Source organism: Protopterus annectens, chromosome 2.part1 (genome assembly GCF_019279795.1).
Source record: "Protopterus annectens isolate FY-2018-M chromosome 2.part1, PAN1.0, whole genome shotgun sequence".
NCBI lineage: Eukaryota > Metazoa > Chordata > Ceratodontiformes > Protopteridae > Protopterus > Protopterus annectens.
In genome coordinates, this window is record NC_056729.1 from 1585721706 (window position 1) to 1585746207 (window position 24502).

Genomic DNA, 24502 nt, shown 5'->3' on the forward strand with positions numbered 1-24502 from the left:
CATGTTACAGGCTATTTAGGAGGCAACCAGGGATATTGTTGGGGCCAATTGAAGCAATAGTTTTGGCCTTAGTTAGCACCTCAAGACCTGCTCCCTGTTGATTGTTGGGGGGATATGCTAGAAGGGTTTTCACAGAGGATAGTGTAGGGGGAGTGAGAGGTAAAGTCAGAACTAAATTTATCAGTCAGTAGATTTGCTATGTCAACCTGGTCAGTGAAGGTTGTACCACTTACCACCAGGGTCTGCACATGGTTGAAAATTGCCTGCAAAATTCTGGACATAGCTGAAGTAGGCCTTGTGATTGTCCTTAGCCTAGGAGCCTATCCTGACCTCATAAATGGCCTTGCTGGAATTTTTTAGACCTCTTAGTTTATTATCTATTTGAATCAGAGAGCTCATCTATATGAGAGATGATCTTTCTGATATTGGCTATGACTTTTTTTTTCTTTTTTTATATAATCTGTTAAGGTAAGAATTCCACCAGTGTGGTTTGTTTTTGGTGACAGATCTGGACTTAATTCAGGTAGGTACTTCAGCCTCAATGCAGCCATTTACATGTTTGTACAGGGGTTTCTGTAAAGAATTCTGTACAGGTAGCTGTGTTCTCAGGGTTTGGGGGAGGTGTGAATTTTGACAAACCGGATGTAATTTGCTTTAGTATAGTTCCTAACTATTGAGAGTTTAGTTGTTTTCTTGGGTTGAATCTTATTTTGAGGGAGGTGGCTTTGTGATCAGACTTCAGCAATGAGAATGTGACATTGGGGGGGGGGGTCCAATGCTTTCCCATGTTGGCGAGTACTACTTCCAATGTCTGATCCTCTGGAGGGATAGTGCACCATCTGGTCCAGGGTGTTAGTGTTGATGAAGTCCAGGAAATGGTGTGCCTGTGGGCTAGAGGCAGTGTACATTACCCACTCTATAGAGGGGTAGTTAAATTCTCACCTGAATAGGGTATTTGGCTGGATGGTGAGCTCATTATATTTAAAAAGTTAAATATGTTCATATTTTCTGTTGCTGGAAGTAATTGGAAACATGCTAAACACAAGGCCATAATAAACAGAAAAGTCAAAAAATAGTCCAGAAAGCCTCAGCAAATAACATTTTCACTACTTCAGAGTAGCACTGACATGTCCCAAACTATCAGTCAGTTATTATCCAAAATAAATATGAGAACATACCAAGTAAATATTTCCAGATTTTCAGCCTTAAACAGAATATGAAGAAATCAATCATTGTTGTGACAGTACAATTGAGAAAGTACTGAATCCAATACAGGTAGCCCCTGTTTATGAAATACTTCAGTAAATATTCTCATATCTGAAGATTTTAGTTTTACTACACAACTCTAATGCTAACTTAACAGTGACTTGTATCTAGAGCAGCTCTTCAAACCATGCATCAACTGTCCCTAATTTGTAGAGATTAAGTTTGTTTTAAAGTTTCGCTTCATCCACCGCTACAACTGGAAACTTTTTTGATAAAACGAAGTGGATTACAGTCAGAAAATAATTAGTTACAGACTTTATACTTCACTTAATTAGTGCCTTGGGGCAACTGGAATTTGGACTAGCCTCCTGGACTGCATGCCAAGTAACTGCCTATGAACATGATTACAAAACAAGAAATCAATAGCTGCACAAGGCAAACTTAAAAGGACACTAGGTAAGTCAGGTCTTACTTTCCAGGTCCATATGAATACAGACAAATGCAATTTATAAGGGAACTGTTTTTTGGAGACTAACAAACTAATCAGCATACTTTTTGGAAGTTAGGTGGAAATCAGAGTACTCAGGCACAGTTAAAGTCAGGATTGAATCTCAGACTCTAGAACTGATGGGGAAGAGGATTTTAAGCACTAAGCCACTGTTCTGTTTACTAGTAAAGTACAATGAATACTAGAGTACAGAAACAAATGCTGTTGGTATTATACCAGACGTTTTTCACTTTGATTTAAACAATGTTCTGTCAGAAGGAATGGTACAGAAAATAGCTTACCTTTATTAGAAGTGTACTTTCCTCCTCCTTATGTCGACCTTACCATTGTTTACAAACACATCCATGTCTAATACTGTCAAAAGGTACATCTGCAAATTTAATAGAAGTGGGCAAGCGAGTGAAGAGAAAAACTTTAATGATAGTTAAGCCAAAAAGTGCTCTACAAATCCAGTTAAATAGGAAAAAAGAAACATTTAAGAAATATTAACACACTAACCTTTGGTGTTGTTAAATGAAAAGGGCTGTAGGTTCTATTCCCTCACCGGCTACTTAATACGGACATTGCTGGGCTGTATAAGAATTGAGGTAGAGCACTGCTGAATGTGCCATCCTTTGGCTGAGAAGTTAAATGGAGGTCCCAGTAGCCTGAGTTGATAATGGCTTAAGTGGCTGTAAAAGATCCCAAGGACATTTAATTGAAAACAGAGAAGGCCACTGTTACTCAACATGAATACCACCTTAGGTTTGCAGTATTTATCTGTAATACTGTCTGAAATCTTCGTGGATATGAGAAAACAAGTATGCATCTACCTGATGTCACTGACAGAGGGTGCACATCCAAAGGACATGGACAAATCATATGCAACATGGTGGCTCTTCAAGGTCACTGCATTTAGTTGGAGAATTAAAACCTTGCACTTGAGAAGGTGGCATCACCCAGAAGAGAGAGATTTTATCTAAGTCAAGGTGGAAACTGAATCCTCAAATCTATGTCAATGCAATAATTCATACCATATAAATACATGTTGGGGTAGTGGAGCAGGGACACATACAAATTGTACATTAAAAGGATAGTGGGTGAGGTTGGCCAAAGATGGAGCGATGTTGGGAAATTCCAGTTTGTACTCACAACCTGCATATATTCTTACCCTGCAACAAACTCCACAATGTTTATAAATATCAAAATATTAATTCCCATACATTAATACATGGCATTATTTTCTGCAATTGTCTGATGCAACTGTAAAAAGGAATTTTTTTTTTTGGTAACATTGACTTAGCAAGTAATGGACAAATCCAATGCCATTAGTAGCTAAAACAGCTACAGACGAACGCCAGCCTTATAAAGGCACAACATTTCTGAGAGGTACTTAGAACACACTTATGTCTAGCTAACTAGACCAAAAGGCAAGTTTCTTCTTTCATCGTTTGCTTCCCTGCCCACCCCACCCCCCCAGCAGTATTCCCTGAATAATTTGCTAAATGGATCAAAGCTATGGGACATAACATGGTTTGCTTCACTGACTTGCTTTGTGTGGAAGATGAAAGGGGAAGTAAAGGAAGTTAAAGAGTTAATCTGGAAGGGTCATTTTAGTATGAAGAGACATATTGTGCCTGCTAACAGAATTTAGAGGTCGAGAGAAAAGAGGACTACCAAATCTGTTTGCTTTAAAAATCTATATAAAAAGTAGGGCTGTGCCTCGCCCGGAACAGTCTGCATTAGGAAAGGACAATAACATTTTAACAGGAAACTCTAAACTAAGCATGTAAATAAAAAAGAATGCACAAGTCAAGAAAAAACAGCAAAACAAAGCATTTTCCCACACCTGTAAAAACCAGTATCACATACAAAATACTCTTTCCGACTACAAAAAAATTCATTACATTCAGACTTTTATATACTTGTCCTCGAATTGCACAACCAATCAAAACAATAATTACTTAACCACTGACAGAACACCAATGTTCAAGACCTAAGGAGTTCTGACCTTTCCATTCAGGCTTGGAAAGGTGCTTGTTTTACATATCCGTTTACTTACTACAGATGCTGCTCTTGCAACAAAAGGTCTGAATTACCTGACAGCAGTGGCCTCATTAAAAGTGCACCACATTGAGCACCCCCACCATCCTATCATGTTCATGTATTTAATGGTGGAATCTTTAAACCTTCAGTTTGTTTTTTTATTTTCATCAAATTTTGCACAATGCAACACACCAGTCTCTCCAAGAATGGAAATGCCTGCAAATACGTTATCAGAAACTGCATGCAGACAGTCTCTAGAACAAGTGTGTGAATAAGAAAACACTACCTAAACAAACTAGGAAATTCAAAAATAAACAGGAAAAGAAGCATACAAGCAAACAATACTTCAAATGTATTAACAAAGCAACAAGCCCTACTTTTGTCATCAAAAACCATTACTACAAAATAAAAGAATAAAAAATATTTTAAAACCATAGCACCTACATAAGTAAAAAAACATGCTATAATACTAGTATACCATATATTTGGAACACTGGACTTTGCGGTTACTCAGACGTCTGCTCCAGTATTCAATATATGCCATGCTTAAGTAAACACCAGTACAACCCGGACTCAAACACAGAATATTATTCTAATAACCCAGAAATAGATCAAAGCAGTATGCCTCTCCCAAGACAGGCATATCTTTATTTCACAACACTACCTATGAACACAGCTCACATTTGAAAGGCATTTGTGAGACAAAAAAGTGAACAAAAATATATGTACAGAAAATGAGTATAGTAAGTGGCAGGATACAGTTGTGTAAGATCTTACCATAACAGCACATTTCCTACTTGTCCCAAGAGTAATAATCCAACAGTGAGATCCTGTAGGAGATGATCAACTGTGCAGCTAGCATGCCAAAACTGTTACACTTCCAGACACTGTACAACAGACTTGCAAGGCACAAGGTACATATGTGACATATGAGCACCTAATTCTCAGAAATGAAGTGTCCTGAAAGGACCAGAGCAATCCCACAGGAAAGCAATAACATGTACATCCAGGAAGGGAAGAAAGAGAAAAGGATGTAAGAGACCCCTTGCCGAAAAGGAAGGCAACAGAAAATAACACGGGCTTAGAAGAGAGGGAAAGAATACTGCAACAGTCCAGAAGTAGGACATCTATTGTCAAGGTAACATCTTGCACAATGGTACTATGTCCTTCCTTATCACTGCTTCAGTATTCTTCACTCTTGGAACAAAAGTATGAGAGGAGAACGCCACAGTAGAGCCCTCCAAAAACCTACGAAGGATGGACCAGGAGACCCACCCTAGCCTTGGAAATGACATCGTACTTGTAACATTTGGATAAAGGGTAAAGAGAGGAACAAGCATTGGCTTCCAAAATGGATCTAGTATCCACACCACTGAAAACAGCCCCAGAAGAGGCCACTGCTGTGGTAGAATCTGCACAAACAGAAGAAAGGTGCCTGCCATGAAAGGAACAGCAAAAAATAAAAGGCCTTAGAATCCAGGAGTAGAGAGTTTGCATAGACACTTGCCAAACACAATTTTTCTGCCCTAAAAAAGAAACAAAAAATTGCTTGGATTTCGAGGAAGTATCTGTACTATGTAAATCTAAGGTGTGAAGAACCTCTCACTAGGTTTTGTGAGGAAGATGAATTGACTGATTCAAGGACAAATCATTAAACCACCTTGGGCGTAAAAGGATTCGTACAAAGAGACCCTGTCCTTGTGAAAAATCAAAAAAGGTGGAACTGCCATGAGGGCTTCAAGCTCACAGACGACCTTGGCAGAAGTAAGAACCAACAACTGAAAGGTCTTAAACACCAGTAAGGGAAATGAGTCCTAAAATATACCCAGCACCACCTCCTAGTTTGCAACAGCCAACCAGTATGGGTCGCACATCCTGCAGTGTACCCAGCATTGCCTCCTCCAAGTTCATGTGATGCCACCAGTATAGAAAGCATGTTCTTACTAGACAGCAGGGGTTCTTGTTGGCTAGACTGATTCCCCTGAAGATTAATGGAACTATTTGAGTGCCCTTGGCGCAGACAGTTTTATATTATTACAACGTAAATATAAGGAGAAAATAAAACAAAATGTTGGACCACAAAGAACTGCGATCAGTGTTAAGTAACTTGTTCAGATTAGTTTAAAAGGGCAGAGGTAGCATTAACAAAGTACTGGATTTTCTAACTTCCATTTATTTGACAGCTGGGTGATCTTATGCAAACAGTTAAGGTTTGTTTTCTAAAATTCTAAAATAAATCAACTGCTTCAATCCCCATTTTCAGTGGATGCCTGTAGAGAAATGCTCCAGATGCATGTCTTTGGAATGTGGGAGGAAACTAACAGACACAAATGCAGGGAGGACATGCAGATTCCACACAAAAGGCACCCCATTTGAGAATCGAACCAGAGGACCGCTTGCTGTGAGGTGACAATGCTAACTGCTGCACCACTGTATATCTAAATATAGAGCTCTAGACATATATATATATATATATATATATATATATATATATGTATATCCTACAGTCCTATAGCACGAGCCGCCCCTGTGTGTGTCTGTATATATTATATATATACACATACACGGGTGACTCGTGCTATAGGACTGCAGCCGCCCACCTGTAGAAAGTAAAAAGAAAAATAAAACGAGTCTCCCCAAAGTAAATAGAAAAAAAAAATTGCGAGTCCCGGAACTCCAAGCATGAGTGCTTGGAGTTCCTGGTACTCAGAACTCCAGACTGCTGTGTTAGGCAGTCCGGATAGGGATGAAAGGGATCTCTGCCCTGCCAGCCTAGAAAGCTGTACGGTGATGACCACACAGACCGGAAGGGCACAGGACTACATTGCCTGCAGACTGGAGGCTCCAGCCTACTCACATCTCCTGGGGAAACCATTACAACTTGTGCAGGTTGCTACGGAGGATGGACAGTTAATTGGGCTGCTACAGAGGACGAGGACTTAAGATCTGCTGCCATGGAGAAACGGATCTGCTGCTACAGAGGACGAGGACTTAAGATCTGCTGCCATGGAGGAATGCATCTGCTGCTACAGAGGACGAGGACTTAAGATCTGCTGCCACGTAGGAACGAATCTGCTGCTACAGAGGACAAGGACTTAAGATCTGCTGCCATGGAGGAACAGTTTTTCAGGACTGATCTGGCTGCTGTGGAGGACGAAGCAGGTGTGTGTGTGTGTGTGTGTGTGTGTGTGTGTGTGTGTGTGTGTGTGTGTGTGTGTGTGTGTGTGTGTGTGTGTGTGTGTGTGTCTAAAATGCCCCAGTTGCTACATACTGGTGGCTAGAGAGAAAACACATGGTGGTGGTTGGTAGAGAATACTCAGGCTTGAACCCTGTACCTTGAGTGCAGGTAGTAAGGGCCTGAATTCCTTACCCACCACCATCTGTAAAAGATTTGCAGTTTTTTGCATCATATTGTTCTGTTCCTCATAAAATATGTGGTTTCTGTATGTTTGTTGTTCCTGGGAAAGTCAGTAGTGCAGTGGTACACTGGTAGCATTGTTGCCTAACAGCTATAGGTTCTCTGGTTTGATTCTTGCCTGGGGTGCTGTGTGGAGTCTGCATGTCTTCCCATCTTACAAAGGCATGTGTCTGGAGTGTTTCTCCCTGCTCTGCTGCAAATTGGCTTTTGTTCCAAGTCAGACTTTCCTGGTTAACAAATGTCAAATAAAAATAACAGGCATTTGAATTTCAGACTTCATATTCTTCAGAAATTACATGACCTTTTATTCTAGCAATTTGCTAAGTTTATAACATGGATATTTAAAATTTGTCCTTGTTTTTGGGACTGTATTCCCCCATTATTGGCTTCATCCAGGCTTTTGTGCTAAGGTTGAAAGCTATGGTGAAAACTGAATTCACTGAACATGTTTAGGGGCTGTATTCCCCCATTACTGGCTTTGTCCATGTATTTTTTTATTAGAGGTTGAGAGGTATGGTGAGAACTGAATTCACTGAACATGTTCGGGGGCTGTAATCCCCCATTATTGGCTTTGTTCAGGTGCTTTGTGCTAAGAGGTTGACAGCTATGGTGAACTGAATTCACTAAATGGTAGTCATTTAAGTTTCAGTCTTCCTCTCTTTCACAAAACAGATGATTTGGCATAGTGGTATGTTGCTCTGATTGTTTTGCACAGGGTTTCCCTGGGTTCAAGACTTGGCTGTGAAATGTATGGTGGTAACATAGCATTTTATTGTAGCAACTTTCCAACATTATACAAGCAATGTTTCTAAAATGTGTCCCTGGTTTTTGGGCTTTTGCCCCCCCCCCAATAAATTTTAGCTTTTTTCCAGATTTCTTGTGCTGCAAAGTTAAGAGATACAGCAGAGTGTCAAGTAGATTTTACAAGGACCTGAGAGCTGCAGGGGAACAAAAGTTTAGTACTGCTTATGGTGAGTCTACTTGCATTAATAGCACAACAGGCAGTCTGCTTGCTTTTCATGCAGAAGGCTGTGGGTTCTACTCCCACAGTAGGTAGATGCATTGCTGATACTGTACTGTGTTGTAAATGGGGAGGATGCTGCAGTCCTTTTTGGCAAAGATACCTAGCAACTATGAACCTGTTATCAGTTTTGCTTCCATTCCCTACTGCGATATTACTAGCTTATCATTTTTTTAATGCAACATGGGAAATTTATTCCTCAAGGGCAACAACCACTTTATTTGTAGATGAAACAATGACATATAAAGTTGTTTGCTTTCAGCAACCTCTTCATTAGTTACAGATTTCTTTAATATGGAATTATTTAGATGACTTTTACTTCTTCAGAGATAGTGCATATTTACTGATACTGGTGGACTGTAGAAGTTTGAGTAGACTTTTATGCTGGAAATGTAAGTTTGAGTAGACTTTTATGATGGAAATGTTCTGAATTTGGGCAGTTTTGTCATTATTGGTGCATGCATTTTGTTTCATTGTTTACTGGAAAAATGTTCAAAACAATAAATTTAAAATGCTGTCTAACAACTGTACTGTATTGTACAAGGAATATAATTTAATACAATCAGGAAGGTGCATCAAAGAGCACGTGTATGTTTCGTGTTCAAGGGGGCTATGTTTTGAAAAAAGCCCAAAGTTAATCTTTATCTGCCACTGGCAAAATGTATTTTCTTTGAATGTGGGTTGCAATGCTGTTTCAATTAATGTGTGTTTCAAGGGCAGAGAAGTTTTAATGCCAAGTCTATTTTCATTGTGAGACTGCATTGCTTGTGTTTAGCAGATATCTATTAGGGTCTGTGCTGTAAAATGCAAAATAAAACTTTCAAATGAAATCCAAATCATTGCAGAAGTAAAGCACTATGCACATTAGTGTTTATGGTAAATGGGGCAAAATAACCAAGGAATGGGACATTGGAATGGCTGCAGGGGGGAGGCTCCATTCGACCACAATTTTGTGAGGGGGGGAAGGGCAGCAAACTCAGACAGCCCCAGCTGAAATACCTCTCAACTGTCCAGATTTTTGCAGAATGAATAGATTTTTGCTTCTTATTTTTGGTTTGTTCCTCATAAAATGTGTGGTTTTCTGGCAAATCATTTAGGAATGAAGTCACTAAATAATGACAGACATTGACGTTCAGGCATTATAACCTTCAGAAAAATGTATGCTAAAACAAGACCTGTTATTCTATCAACTGTCTTAAGTTTATACAAGAGCAATTTTTAGTACTGTTTGTATGTTCCCCAATACATTTATTTGGCCTTGTCCAGATTTCCTGCATTAAGAGGTTGAGAGGTACATGCAAATAAATCGCTTTATAGAATTAGGAATATCTAAACCTCTCAATTGTCCCCAGTTCTGGCTCAAAATGTTGCTCTCCCCCTAATAACCTCTCCACAAATTGGCAATTTTGGAAGAAAACATGGAGGGTTTACATTTACATATAACTGTAATGATCAGAGTTATAGATTACTTTTATTTCAGAAATGCAAGTAGATGCTCTTATTTTGTCAGCTGCTCAAGTTAACAGTACTAATATTAAAAAGGTGTCTCTTCTTTGACAGGTTCCCAGCTGTATTGTGTGGCAATTTTATATTTTTGCATCACATTTTTGGTCCGTTTTTCATAAAATTGTGGTTGTCTGCCAAATTAGTGGTAAATTATTAAAGATTGACGTTAGAAAATAATGGCAGACATTTGAATTTCAGATATCATACCCTTCAGAAAATTCATACTAATGCAAGACCTACTACTGTTCTATTATATTTCTAAGTTTATAAGAGCAATATTTAAAAATTGTCCTTATTTTTGGGCCTGTGTCCCACTTCTATGTATGGCTTTGTCCAGATTTCTTGCTCTGAGGTTGAGAGGTATGAGTGTCATAGCCATCACCATCAGCCAGAGACATTTCAAATTGTGACATACTTGTTGCACCCCACTCCCCCATGTAGTGACTCTGGATATATCCAAGCAAGGCAAGGAACAGTTATGCAGTGTAAGTGTGCAGAGTATTCCCCCATCCAAGGTAGACCCAAATACGACAGTGGCTTTTCATCTGTCGTTGATTTTGCAGAATGTTCTGGTTTTCTGTCATATGTTTATACTGATGATTTATACTTCTTGTTATTCAGAAAATGCATGCTGTCGCAGTGCCCTATTGCTTTGTGTTTAAGTAGCAATGTTTTAATGACCTTCGGGTAAGCTTCTGAGATTGTAAGATGCAAGTAACCTTTAATAAGCATACTGTTAAATAATTACCAACACTGAAAGCCTTTTTGTTGTTGCCATGCAGAGAATATTTACATAACTAGATAATGTACAAGCCTTAGGTATTGAAATGCATATGACAGTATTTGTAATAAAGGACAGGATTACAGTATTTTCAGAAGCTCATTACATTTGCAATCATCTTTGCAGGCTTTACCTGTAAACTAAACAAAATGCCAATCTATCATGTGTGGTCCATAACCTGTGCAGTAATCCTTTAAGCAATTTATTTTGAGCTCGTTTCTTGTTTGCTGTTTATTTTTTACTTTGATCATGTTTTTCCCATGAAACAAGTACATAGTTGTTGTCAGGCAGCAGGTCTTTTTTGGATAAGAAAGATTTTTTACAAGTGGGGTATCAAAGAGATTTCTACTTTCAGCATGTTTCTTGGTACTTTTATAAAGCTGAATATAAGTTATAATTAGAACTGCAGTGCAAGGAGAAGCTTGTATTTTTATACTTGATTTTGACTAGTATTCCAGTAATGTATTTAAAAAGTAATTTATTTTTTCATGCCTCACAACCTTTTTGTTTCCATCTAGATATTAAGTAAGCTGTCATGTAGCCAATGCATTGAAATATTTTTTTCTTCTACACTTCATTTTGTTGGACTCTCGTAATGATGGTTAGGCACCCAGGGCAGCGTATTTAATTAAGTTCCAGTTGTTGTGTTTTTGAGCATAGCCCCACCCCTTTCTAGTTGACCACACCCCTTCCCATTGGCCCCACCCATTCAGCTGTCTCCTGCAGCCCCCCTTTAATTTGAAGTCATCAGCCGCCACTGTATATAAATAAATAAATAATCTACCTATATCTCTATAGCTATACATTTATGTGTGCGTGTATGTATATATATATATATATATATATATATATATATATATATATATATATATACACATATATATATATATATATATATATATATATATATATACACACACACACACATATACACACATACACACACACACACACAGTGAGATGCAAACAAACACTTCCAATTTTTTTTTTTTTTTTTGGGTGAAACAGACACAGATGATTAGGTCAACAAATAGAACATGACTGCTTTAGAACTTAAATCATCAGTGGCTTCCTTTTTTCCACATGGGGTCAGGGTATTGTGTTAATTGTCATTATCTCTCTTGATTTGATGCCACACTCCTGTCTTTTATGACACTCGTGCCCAACTGTCGCAGATCATCTTTCACACAATCCATGCAACTCCTTGCTAGACATCCTCATTTCCTCTTACCTTCTTTCTGTCTGCTCCACATCTTCACCAGATTGACTTCTGCTTTTCTGAACATGTCCAAACCACCGTAATCTGTTCTCTTTGATCTTTTCTGCAACTGGAACTATTTTGGCTTCTGCTCTTATGTCTTCATTTCTTCATCTGTTCCACAGTGTGCATCCTACCACCTTTCTCAGGCACTTCATTTCCGTAACTTCTAGCTTCCTCATCTGCTCTGCCTTTACTGCCCAGTTGTCTGTACCATACAGTAGTACTGGCTGCACCACTGTCTTGTGCACCTTACTTTTCAGCTTCTTTGGCATTCTTCTGTCATAGACTATACCAGAACTCTATGCCAGTTGGCTACAGCCCCTCTGATTCTAGCTTTGACTGCTTCATTTAGACTTCCCTTCTCCACAACCTCCCCTTCCAGATCCTTGAAGCTATTTACCTGTTCCACCATCTGCTCTTATCTCTATTCTCAGCTTCTTCGGATTTCCCCAGTTTACTGCCTTTACCACGGTCTTATCTGGGCTTAGTTTCATTCCATGTGCCCTCAGTTCTGCATTCCATTCCCTCTTGCTCAGAGTTTGCCTTTAATCCTCATCTGCATACAGCAACTTTGTTGATCTTTCCTCTCCAACCTGTTTACTAATGTAATCCATCAACAGTATGAACAGCTTTGGGCTCGGAGCTAAACCCTAATGCACACCCATTCCCACTGGGAACCCCTCTGTGAGACTGAACACGGTTTGTACTAAAGTCATTAGGTCCTTGTACATAGCCTACACTAATTCTACCAATGTTTCCGGAACTTCAAACCACTACAATATTGCCAAATCAACTTTCTTGGACCTTTATAAGCTTTCTTCAAGTCTAGGAATCCGCAAGTTGAACACTCTTCTCATCTCTAGCTTCTTCTCAACTATCTGTCTCGCTGCAACCATCAGGTCAGTTGTGTTGCATCTTGATCTGAATACAAACTGCTCATCTCCCATCTTACATTCTACAACTCTACATATCCGTTTATCAATCACTCTTTCCAGAACTTTCATGCAATGTGGTAGGGGTTTGATGCCTCTGTACTGCTCACAATTGTGGATGTCCACTTTCTTCTTGTACACTGGCATGAGTGCTTTAGAAGTTAAATATCAGAAAATTAGTTACCTCTAACTTCCTCTCCTAAATCTGCATCTCAGTCTCCTATTTTACTTCCTCTCTCAGGCCATCCTTACTCTATTTTCTTGTTCTGTACTATTCCATTATTTTTATATATAAAAACCTGCCACAGGGTCATTTAACAGCAAGCCTTAACAACTGCTGCTGTCAAAACAACCAAATCAAATTAGCAACCACTGAATGAAACAATTGGATACAATGTATCCACCAATGCAGTTATTTATATATAACAAATGTTACATATTTATTTTACCAACATACATCAAGGATTATAGCTACATTGTACATGCAATTGGGTATACAATTCACATTAAAATTTACATCAGTCAAATAAGATAACACTGTATTGTGTGTGTGTGTGTGTGTGTGTGTGTGTGTGTGTGTGTGTGTGTGTGTGTATATATATATATATATATATATATATATATATATATATATATATATATATATGAGAGAGATTAATTATACATATACACACACAAACCTTGATGAAATGTACATTAGTTATGAGTGTGTAGTAAACAACCATGTCAGTACATCAATGGCATACTGCAACAGAACATACTGTGAATACGGTATATTTGACAACTTAATTTATGAATGTTTCCATAATATTCCACACTACCTACTCAGAACATTAACCCATATTCAGTTTAAATGTAAACTACAATGTGATGATCTATATTCTGAAATTCTACTGTTCTCTCTCAAAATATGGCTTTCTCCTTTTTTGTACCTTCCCCAGAAGAACCTCAAAAGGATTAGTGTTCTAACCTGATTAACAAATGAAAATAAAACAAAACATCTTTTTGTTAAAGCACTAAAACATATGAATAACTTAAAGCAGTACATAATGAAATTCATAACCGCTCTGGATGTATTGCTCCACAGGTGTGCATAAATATTAATCACAGACAGCACAAGAGAAACATTAAATGGACACATAACACACAGATACAGAGACATGGCAAGTCAGCTGACACCCTGGGCAGTCCAGTGACAGGCATGCTACTCACCCCAAAGTCGATGGTCATAAAAAGGTCCTAAAATGCTAACCATTTGAAATATCAGGACCTTGTTTAGCAAGACTGAATGGCCGAAAAAAAAAATAGACTTACAAAGTCAGAGATTGACATTCATTTTTCCCCAAGGTATGGCGAGCTCAGAATTAGTATATACAAGTTAAGTGTGTGTGTGGGGGGGGTTGCCTCCACATTAGGGGATGCAGAGGGGCTTTTCTCCCTGCAAGAAAGAAGTTTAAAAGAGAGCAACAACTTCCTCGACTTTTATTTTTTGTGTGCGTCAGTATTCAGTGTTACGAGTGCCTACATTTCAATAGGGAATCACCTAAGAAACTCCTTGCTACAAGTAGTAACATTTACCAAAACCATGATAAATCACCCACAGCTCCTTAAATGAATCCTGCTACTTCACTTGCACTCCCCTTGGCAACTGCCAAACTGATCCCCATTACAACTGCACCCCAGATTGCCTCAACTTTTTGTCACCATTTTAGTTGCACCTCTGCACAGTTACACATGTCACTGTTGATATTCAGTAAGCTACATTACACCTCTGCACAGTTACACATGTCACTGTTGATATTCAGTAAGCTACATTACACCTCTGCACAGTTACACATGTCACTGTTGATATTCAGTAAGCTACATTACACCTCTGCACAGTTACACATGTCACTGTTGATATTCAGTAAGCTACATATATACTTCTTAAAGACTTTGAAGGAATGTATTATTGAGCTAGCCTAGGACCAGGTCATTTTCTTTTTTTTCCCTATTAACTTAAGTCTCTGAAACAGTTGTAGTGCTGCTCATCTGAGGAAGCATTTCAGATTTTTTTTTTTACAAAGTTAATACTTAAGGCATTACACACATGCCTCTTAACTGCCCAGTTTTTTGCCTCATATTTTTGACCAATTTCTCAACAAATTGTGGGTTTCTGGTTAATCACTGGCAAATCACTGAGGACTGAAGCCAGAAAATAATGGCAGGCATTTGAGTTTCAGACTTCATATCTTTCAGGCAATACATGCTAATGCAAAACCTGTTAGTCTATCAGCGCTCTAAGTTTGTAAGAGCAATATTTAAAAAGTGTTCCCCTTTTTAGGTCTCTCCCCCACCCCATTATTTGTGGCTTTGTCCAGATTTCTTGCTTTAAGAGGTTGAGAGGTACAGTTACACATGGTCTAAAGTCTTGTTCCAGCATGGTGGTGCAATCATTTGTAAATTTACTTTTGGGTAAAGTTACTTTAAATGTAGGTCTCAACAGCTGAAGTGTACCTGTGTTCCACTGTATGCATTTGCTGTATCAGCTTGATCTTTATGGATGGGAAACATATGTCATTTAGCATCTTGATAGCATGATTAGTAAATGTTGGACCTGCTGGAATGGACAGCTATTTCCTTTTCCTTAAAGTGGTACAGTGCTGTTCTTTATGATTAGCCAAATGTATATATTCTAGTCTTAATGTATGCATGTGTGTAGGGGAGGACATGAAGGAAAGACTCTGGTATAGAGAGACACCAAGGTCAAGGTAGCCGAAGATTTGTGGCTAGTACTGGTCTGCCAACAGGATTGACAGTGGACAATTCTCAACTACCTTGAGCCTCTAGTTAGAGCCAAACATCATGACATTAGTGTTGCTTATGTTTACAGTTAGTTTACTGTTGAATAACCATTTCCATACTAAGTTGAAGATACGCTGCATGGACCTAAAATATCACGGCAATGTCTTATCTGGTAAGCACCACATCTGCATACAGAATACAATTATTTGTGGGAGGTCATTAATAACTAGTGAACATGACAGACAGTCACTTACACACCTGCTGACTCCTAATTGAACAGTCTCAGTGTTTCCAGCTGTCTGAAAGGATCATGTTAATCAGGTAGTCCTCGAATCATAATGAGACACTGTTAGAGAATCCAGAGTTAACTGTCTCATAGGCTCTTTTTTAGGCCAAGAGATGCATGCCAGAGGAATAGGCTATCAGCCCTATTATTATACATTTGGTTAATGAGCATGTATATTGTTTGCCCAAAATATATGCTGCTTGTTGAAAAAGACTGCATATTTCATGGTATACTCCAAGAGTTGCTCAGACATTAGTTTCTCTAGTATTTTTGCTACTGGACATAAGTTGGCTATTGTCTTGTAGTCTGTTGCCATTGATGGAGTGGTAGACTTTGAAAGAGGCAATATGATGGCATACTTTAGAATGCAGGGCAAATAATTGGTCATAAGTGACCAGTTATAAATATGTTAGTGGTTTGTACAGTATTTTACTGCCCAGATTAAGGATTCAGGAATGTACTGCATGGAAATCAGAATTCTAGGAACAATCAATGCTGTCTAGAAGAATTTGTGGTTTTCTCTTGGGTATGACTTGAAAATAGAACTGTTGGTTTTGTAAATAATAATAAAGTATGGATGGTGTGTCACAGTTTGGGCACTACTGAATATCTGCTATCTGTGGGGTTGACTAGATTAGCAATAAACTTCTTGATATTATCAACTGTTAGGAGTTCTATGGAAAAGCATTATTAGCAAAAGTTTTGATAGACTTCCAAAACCATTTTGAATGACCAAGGTTGGCCTGATATGATATTATGATAAATTGCACTGGTGCTGATCCACACTTCCTGTCTCTGGTTTTATTTTAGCACATTTGCAATAGCAGCAGTGGTATCAATGTGTATCTAGACAAAGATATAACTAGGGTGGGGAAAAGGGGCAGCTGCCCTGGGTGCAAAGTGTTGGGAGGCACAACTGGCAGATTTGGAGGTATCTTGAGTACATTACCGGCATTCACACGTGAATGCCAGTATTACATTGGCATTCCAAACTAAAGCTCTTTAGTGCTTAATAAGTGAGAAACTGTAGCAGCTGCTTGCTACAAAATAGTAAGCATTTTGTTACAATTTAAAAGAAAAAAGCAATTAAAGTAAATGGCAAGTTAGGGCATTTGATGATATGCTGTAGCAGGATTTGAAGGAATGCATCATTTTATCATTATGAAGTGCATCTAATCACAAACTTGATCACTCCATTTCCTAGTAAGCTAATCAGACTTTTGTCATACTTGTGAAAAACAAAACAAAAAATAACAGAGTGAAGTATACAAACAGATCTTTTAGAGATTTTCTACCAGACTCTGCCTTATAAAGATCGAATTGCTGCAAACTGACAGTATGAAAAAAAAATACATGATGCACTACATTTGTGTGTAAATGCATAACATGCTGAAAGGACTTGTTTTGCAATTAGTGCACAGGGTTAAGGCTGAGGAGCTATTAACAAATTTCTTCCAGTGGTTTATGGTTTGATTCCCTCATCCTTTATTTGCCTATTATATAGCTCTGAATAAATCATTCAGCCAGATAGGGTCGATTATATATTTTCGAAAGTTTCAAACATCTAACACCATATGGTTGAACCATATGAGCGATGTTTGACATTTTGAAAATATAATAAAAAAATAATAAAACTATACTTACCTAAACGCTGTAGGCAAGCCCCCTGCACCCCCCACACCTCCACTACTTAAATACTCCTACTCAGAGATCGCACTGCATTGAAGTAAAGGGAAAATATTCCCTACAGCGATTTCCGTGTTACACGCACGACATTTCGACAATCGGGTTTGCTCAATACGCATTCGCCGTTTACAATTTTCGATCACACGATAGGAACCCACCAGACAGTACTTCTACTAGGTGGAGTGTGAGAAAAGTCCATGTAGATCAGTGTGCTACCCTGGTTAACACAAACAAATATATAACATATGTGCCTGTCATACCTCTCAACCACTTAGTGCAAGAAATCTGGGCAAGGCCTGAAATAACGGGGGGACAGAGGCCCAAAAATAAGGACACATTTTAAATATTGCTCCAACAAACTTAGAAAATTGCTAGAATAAAAAGGCTTGTGTTAGCTTATATTTTCTGAAGGATAAGAAGTCAAACTAAATTGTACATCATTACTTAGTGACTTTAATCCTCAGTGATTTGCCAGAAAGAAACAAATGTTAGGAGGAACAGACCAAAAAGGAGGCAAAAATCTGGACATTCTCCGAAAATCTGTACACTATCCTTGCCTATCTAGCAAAACCACATCTAAGGGAATGGGCTTGGCAGAATCAGTGGGGAAAGAACACCCTGTTAAGCTTGACTGTAGTCTGGCCAGGTGAAGAGACATGAGAGGTACAGAATAAGTGGGAGGCCTTAGATGCCAGTGAAATACCACTACTCATCATTTTGTTCATATGCCCAGTGAGGTGGAGGGATGAGCCCCACTGGGTCTCTCGCTTCCAGCTCCAAGCACCTGGGTGCGGCCCACACCAGGGACGGTGTCAGGTGGGGAGTTTGACTGGGGCATTACAACTGTCAAAGAGTAACGCAGGTGCCTCAAGTCGAGATCAAGCAGGACAGAAACCTCCCATAGAGCAGAAGGGAGTTGAAAGGAATGGTCCCCATGGATGGCACTGATGATTATGAGAAAATGCAAAATACTTTGTTTTTTCTATTATTCAAATGACTTTGGCTTTTCTATTATTCAGCTTGTTTAGAATAATGCAAGCTTTTCTCATTAAGTTGCTACACACACATTTGGCTATCTGTACCTGGCTGCCCTCTTCAGCAGTGTAAATTTCTGTAGTACATTTACATCACAATACCTCATTTTCAAGGTGCAAAATCATATTATTACCCTAAAAATTACATCTAGCTCAATATGGGTTCCCAGACTCAAAGCAGCAAAGACCATGCAAACCTAAAAACCGAGACAGGAGTATTCAGAAGACACAAATAGAGGTTTCCATTGCCAGTCCAGAATTACACAATGAGCACCTCAGACATTCAGAGAGGGGGGCACTTAGTGATAGCCTGATATTATTTAATAATGAGAAACCTTGCATTGTACACTTGTACATTTGCAGATGTGGGAATTAAACCCAAATCTGCAGTATAAAACTTGCTTAGAAACCATTAAACAAAACTTAAAACTTCACAATCCACCCTACACAGATTTAAATGGATACATGATTATAGCAAGGACATAGCACTTGCTTCTGGGGCAAAGTAAGACATTATTTTTTATTTATCAGTTGATGTTTGGGTTAGTTCTACTAGATAAGTGTCCTTATTTGTGGGGAGACCCAAGGCTGTATTTATACTGATAGGAGACATTTTGCCAGGGCATCAGGGAACTTTCTCTACTCTTTTCAATAGGTACTGTAGGATGTTTTACATCCGCATTAGCTACCACCAATTAAAGTGGACAGAACCTCGTTTTCACATCTCATTCAAAGGAAAGCACACTTAGCACTTAGGAGTGCAGCATCCGCTAATACTACACTGCAGTGTCAGCAATCCAATCAGCAGGAGTGGGAAAAGAACCCACAGCCTTCTGGTCCTCCAGCCGCAAAGGTGAGTGTGCTCCCTGTTACTTCATAGATACTGCAATATTACATTACATTTACTTTCTGCAGTATTACTTTTACTTCCAAGTCTTCTTGTCAGTTATCATATTATGAAATCACGCATTACGTAGTTTATTCCTTTTTATTTTACTTCTTTGCACATTGGGTTTTCCAGGACCTTTACAACAAACTTTGTTCAACATAACTTTCCTCCTAGAACTTACAATACTTTAAATCTGCTTGAAATCACAAAAGATAAATAGTCTTTGTTAAGACTGCTGTGTGATGGTGCTTAATTACCACATACAAAATTAGATCTGTTCTACAATATTAGGGTGTTCCAGCCGGAGATGCATGTATGTAAGAGTACCTGACACCACCCACCAGAGTCTGTGGATAGTCTCCCTTCTTCAAGCATCCTGTCTTTTCACACAGACAACTACAACTTAAAATCACATCTAATAAAAGCAACACATCAGAAGAGAGACATACCACACAGGTCTTGAATAATGTCCAGGGAAGAGTACCAAGAAAAACGTTCTGCACCTCCATAGCCAAGCTCGGTCAATGATGTAGGAAGGGTTTCCAGTTCATAAGCACCCCGCTTCTTCCAGTACAGAAACATGGTTAAAGAATGGTAAAGTTCTATTAACTAACAGAAATCCAGAGGTAAAAAAGAAAAAGCAGGAGGCTGTTTTTCCTCTATTGCTTTAAAGTTGCTTATAAAACTCTCAGAAAGCAGGGCTTTATTTTAAAGCTTGGGAAAAAAGTTACTTTTAGTCCATCCTCATAACCTCTCCTTTGGAAACATAGCAGACAAGCCAGACTGTATCCTTAAAGGAGCAAGCATTTCATTGACAAGTACCTCATTGATGCACTTAGCTTGTACAAGGCATACTGGGATTGCAAAGGGTGCTACCAGATACTGACCAATGGTCGAACTGAGACAGGCCTATACAAAGACCCTTTCTCTTCACCTCCCACATCCATTTTTCTAATTTCACTTTTTTTCCTTCCCTCCTCCCCTTAAACATAAACATGCTGGTTTGAAAAAAGCCTTCAGTTGAACAGCCCATTTTTGAAATGACCATGACGTCTTCTGGGTTCTGATGAGTAGAATCAGAAAATATTCAGTCATCAACCACAGTCAGGCACACAGCCTTGCTACTAAAAGCAGAGCAGGCCTTGCAGCCAAAATGAACAGACAGGTTTTCCACTATTTCACCGTTATGAATTTTGCTGTGTCTGTGTTTTATACAACAGCAGTGGTGGAATGGTTTATATTAAAAGAAAAAAAATTTCCTCACTGGCCACGTTAAACAATGGAATTTTCTTTAACAACCCAAACTACATGCTTAACTTCTTTACCTCTACGGACATCAAAGCTGAGCAGTCAGGAATATGTAAAATGAAAAGAAAAAAAATCAGACTACACCAGACTAGTAGCAGAAATTCCACACTATGTTCTTAAAGTTAAAATGTGAAGTTAAGAGCTTGGTAAAGTAACAGTTCTCTGAAATCATTTTTAAACCACTCACCCCAGATATTCTTTCAGATAATGTATTCAAATATTTTTTTCTTCTTGTGACTCAGTACTTTTTTTAATCTGCAACTAAAAATACCCGCATAGGTATTGGCATGAATCTGTATGCTTCTGTTTGCCTATGACAGCGCAAACATTTAGAGCCTGGTTTATGGACAAAGTCCCAAATGGTGTTGAAAGATGAAATTCTGTTATGGCTGCTATCTGCTGGACAAGGGGATCTCAAACAAAATGGATCGAATTAGTATCTACCACTGTGTCAGTCTTGTAACAATGCAAATGGAGTGGTAGCAGAATATATGGATTGCATGAACAGCAGAGAGGTGCGTGGGAAGGATACTTGCACCTTACCTACTAATTTTTACATTTGTTAACCGATAGTCCGACTGATATATATGTCCATTTTTCAGCGAGGGGCGGGAGAAAAGCTCCAAGAGTAGTACATTTAAAACATAAAAAGAAAAAAGTACAAAACGTTGGGTTGCCTGAAAATGTAAGAAATACAAATTGCAACAGGATAACATTTTCAACAAAGAAAAGAGCAAAGATATTTATTATATTATTATAACTATATGTATTATACTATCCTAAGAGATTATTTAGTTTGATGAAGGACGGAGTATATTTATTTATATTAGTATTTAGCCAGGCCATTAGTAGTAGCAGTAGCAAGACCATTTGGGCAGGGTATTTTTTTTGAGCTTTTTTTTGAAGTGTGAAGGGGAAGAAATTTAGGTTATCTTCAATAATAATAAGTTCAGGCCTTGAGAGAGTGACCGGATGAGAGAGAGTCTTTTTTGGGGTTGTTGTTTATTTGTTGGAGTGAGTTGGTTGTCTGAGTGGTTATGGATTGGGACTTGGGGTTTTGGAGGAGGGGGATTAGGGGGGGGAGAGTTATCAGGGGTTTTGATCAGTTGGTGCCATGATCATTGATCAGTTGGTTACCAGACTAAGCCTAGAGTTTTGAGTTAGGTTAATGTGATGTTGTTAGGTTGTGGTGATGTGTCCTGATCTGTGGATGTGATTATAACATGTGGATTGGATTATTAGAGGTGGTAAGTTGTTGTGTATTTTGTTGTTTGTTGTTTAGAAGAAGAAGAGAGAGGAGAGAGAGAAGAGAGGGAGTGGGAGGGGGCTACCTTGGCTGGGGGAGTTTTAAAGTGTACAGTGGGTTTTTTTTTCCTAGTTTTTTTTTTTGGTTTTTTTGACGGTTTTGTGGTGGTGGTGGATGGTAGTCATTAGTTTAGAATGGTCAATGAGAACACACTATTTAGTAGAAGGGTCAGGATTGGAGAGATAATTGTGCCATTAGGGGTTTATTTTAAATGTGGTAGGGTTAGTAGGGTTGTGTAGTAGTGGTATAATTATTTTTTTAGGTTTTGGTGGTTTTAGTTTAGTGGTGGTTTTAAAGGTCAGTTTTCTACAGTGTTAAATAGGTAGGGGGGGTTTTGTGTAAACTCTGCAGGGTGTGGTCTAGGAATGGCAGTATGTAGATCATTTATGAAGATGGGAGATAACAGAGGGGGCTAGAATAGGACTTTGTGGGACACCTTGGTTGGGGTAAAAAAGGTGGACAGTTTGTTTTGCAGTGTACAGCTTTGTGTTGTTGTTACTAGGGTAGGACTCTCTCGAATGTTCTGGGAGAATTTCATTAATTAAGCAGCATCTCGGAGTGCTGTGCCCAGCTCCACAGACTGCACCTCCAGGAAGCTACAAAAGTACAGGTGATCTACAGCAGATGATATATTCATTTTTCCGTTAGTTTCAGATAATCTCAGAGAAAAAAAATCCAAGAACCAAAAGTACATCTTCCATAAAAAGTTGCACATATATAGGCATTTAAGTCTAACTTTTTATAGCGAACAGAGTTGAGGTTATGAGAGGCTGATTAACTTAATCCTGCATTCCAGGGTTTGTATTTGCAGTCTGTGGGAATCAAACTTAACAGACTCTCAGCAAATCCCTTTACCACTCAGTCATCCATGCAAGGAGGCAATTGCGTCTAGTAGGTTCTTCCACTTTCAGAAAGTGACAAAAGAACAGTGTAAAGTTTAAATTGCAATGGCTGTGACACTTCACTGCAAAGCTGGAGGGCTTGGGTTCAATCATCATCTGCTCCACCTGCACACCATGTGGCCTAGTACATGTCACATACTATCCTTTTACCCTTGGGTCTCTACAACCAATTGCTTCTTCCTTAATATCCTTGCAGCTGCATTATCCAAATGGTACTGTCGGATCAGAGTTCTTTGACCCCTACTTGTTTGTACAACTCTACTCATTTTCACATTCACTGGAGGGATAATTTGTTTACATGTAAACTTTTCCAGCATGTATATATTCGTTGAGACCTGGGAAATGTTTCCAATCAATAATTTCGAAATATTCCCTCTGAAGTGGAAACAGGTACCTTTATTCAGCAGTCACAGTGTCAGGGCCTAGTCTAGGAAGAGACTGGTGATATTATTTATATAATAATCATAAATAGTACACATAGGGACGGTGGTTTTGTACAAGCCCTCATAATATATAAATAGCTGGCAATATTAAAGTTGGAGTCAGAGGTGCAACTGCCCCAAAACTCCAAGGTACCTTATTCAGCAGTCACAGAGTCAGGTAATGGCCAACTGTAGGACTTTTTTGGGGGTCTGCTGTAAGACCTCTCTGTACCACATGATCAGGCGGTGAAACAGTCTTAGAAGCTGAGGAGAGGCTTGCTCAAGTAAGGGGGAGGCTGGTTGATTTCCAGTTCAAAACAGATCTGGCAATTAATAACCTGAAATTATTGTTCCTTGAGGTCACTCCTAAATGACAAAAGCATTTAGCTATGAGGTTGCATCATCAGGTGGTAGACAGACTCATTACCGAGTTTAGACACCCAGTTTGGGGGGAAGTTGTACAACTCTCCAGTAGACATGTTAGGAACATTTGCCAGCTATTTTGAGGGCTTGTACACTGAAACTTCCCACCCTATGGGATATTTATGAAGTGTTATAGAATAAATATCTTCACCAGTCTTCCTAGACTAGGCCCCACTCAGGTAGTTTCTTAGCAATGGCCTATAACCTATGAGAAGGGGAAGCGATGTTAATGAAACAAAAAGGGTAAAAAACAGTTCCTGATGGTGTTCCACTTGAAATTTATATGATGGAAAAAGATCAGTTTTTGCAAACGTGTGTCTGTTGCAAATATGATCCTATGTACTAAATTAAACTAGTCATGCCTGTTTGGAGGGGGTCTGTAATATCCCTTATTCCTAAATTGGTTAGGAATCTTAAGAAGGTTGCCTCATATAGTCCTCATCTCAGTTCTAAATCATGATTAGAAGTCCGTTCTAAATCACGATTATAAGCTGTTCATAGCAATTTTGGCTAGTAGGATTTCAGCCTTTCTTCCCTCATTGAATGTATTTCAGTCAGATTGGCTTTCCTACATAGGAACTTACAAAGCAAGCAATTACAGAGACCATACGATGTCCAGCCGTATACAACTTTAAGCAAACAAACGTTTTTGCAACCATTTTCATGCACTTAATTGTGTTCACCTGCCCACCTGAGCAGAGCCAAAGATAACCACCTCCCCACCTGAGCAGAGACATAGATGACCACCTCCCCACCTGAGCAGAGACATAGATGACCGTGGTGTAAAATTTATGTCTACCTACC

General features: G+C 38.8%; 1 protein-coding gene across 3 annotated transcripts in view; it reads right to left on the bottom strand.

Moving 5' to 3' along the window:
- PLEKHG5 (pleckstrin homology and RhoGEF domain containing G5) overlaps window positions 1-24502 on the bottom strand; it is a 1795538-nt gene that overhangs the window by 1378136 nt on the left and 392900 nt on the right. The window contains exon 1 of one of the 3 annotated variants that reach the window (XM_044063028.1): window positions 19787-19934. The exons of the other annotated variants lie outside the window; for them this stretch is intronic. Within the exon in view, the coding sequence (XP_043918963.1) occupies window positions 19787-19919 (133 nt within the window). The 5' untranslated portion in view covers window positions 19920-19934. Of the gene's footprint in view, window positions 1-19786; window positions 19935-24502 lie in introns of those variants that run through there. 3 annotated transcript variants of the gene reach the window in all.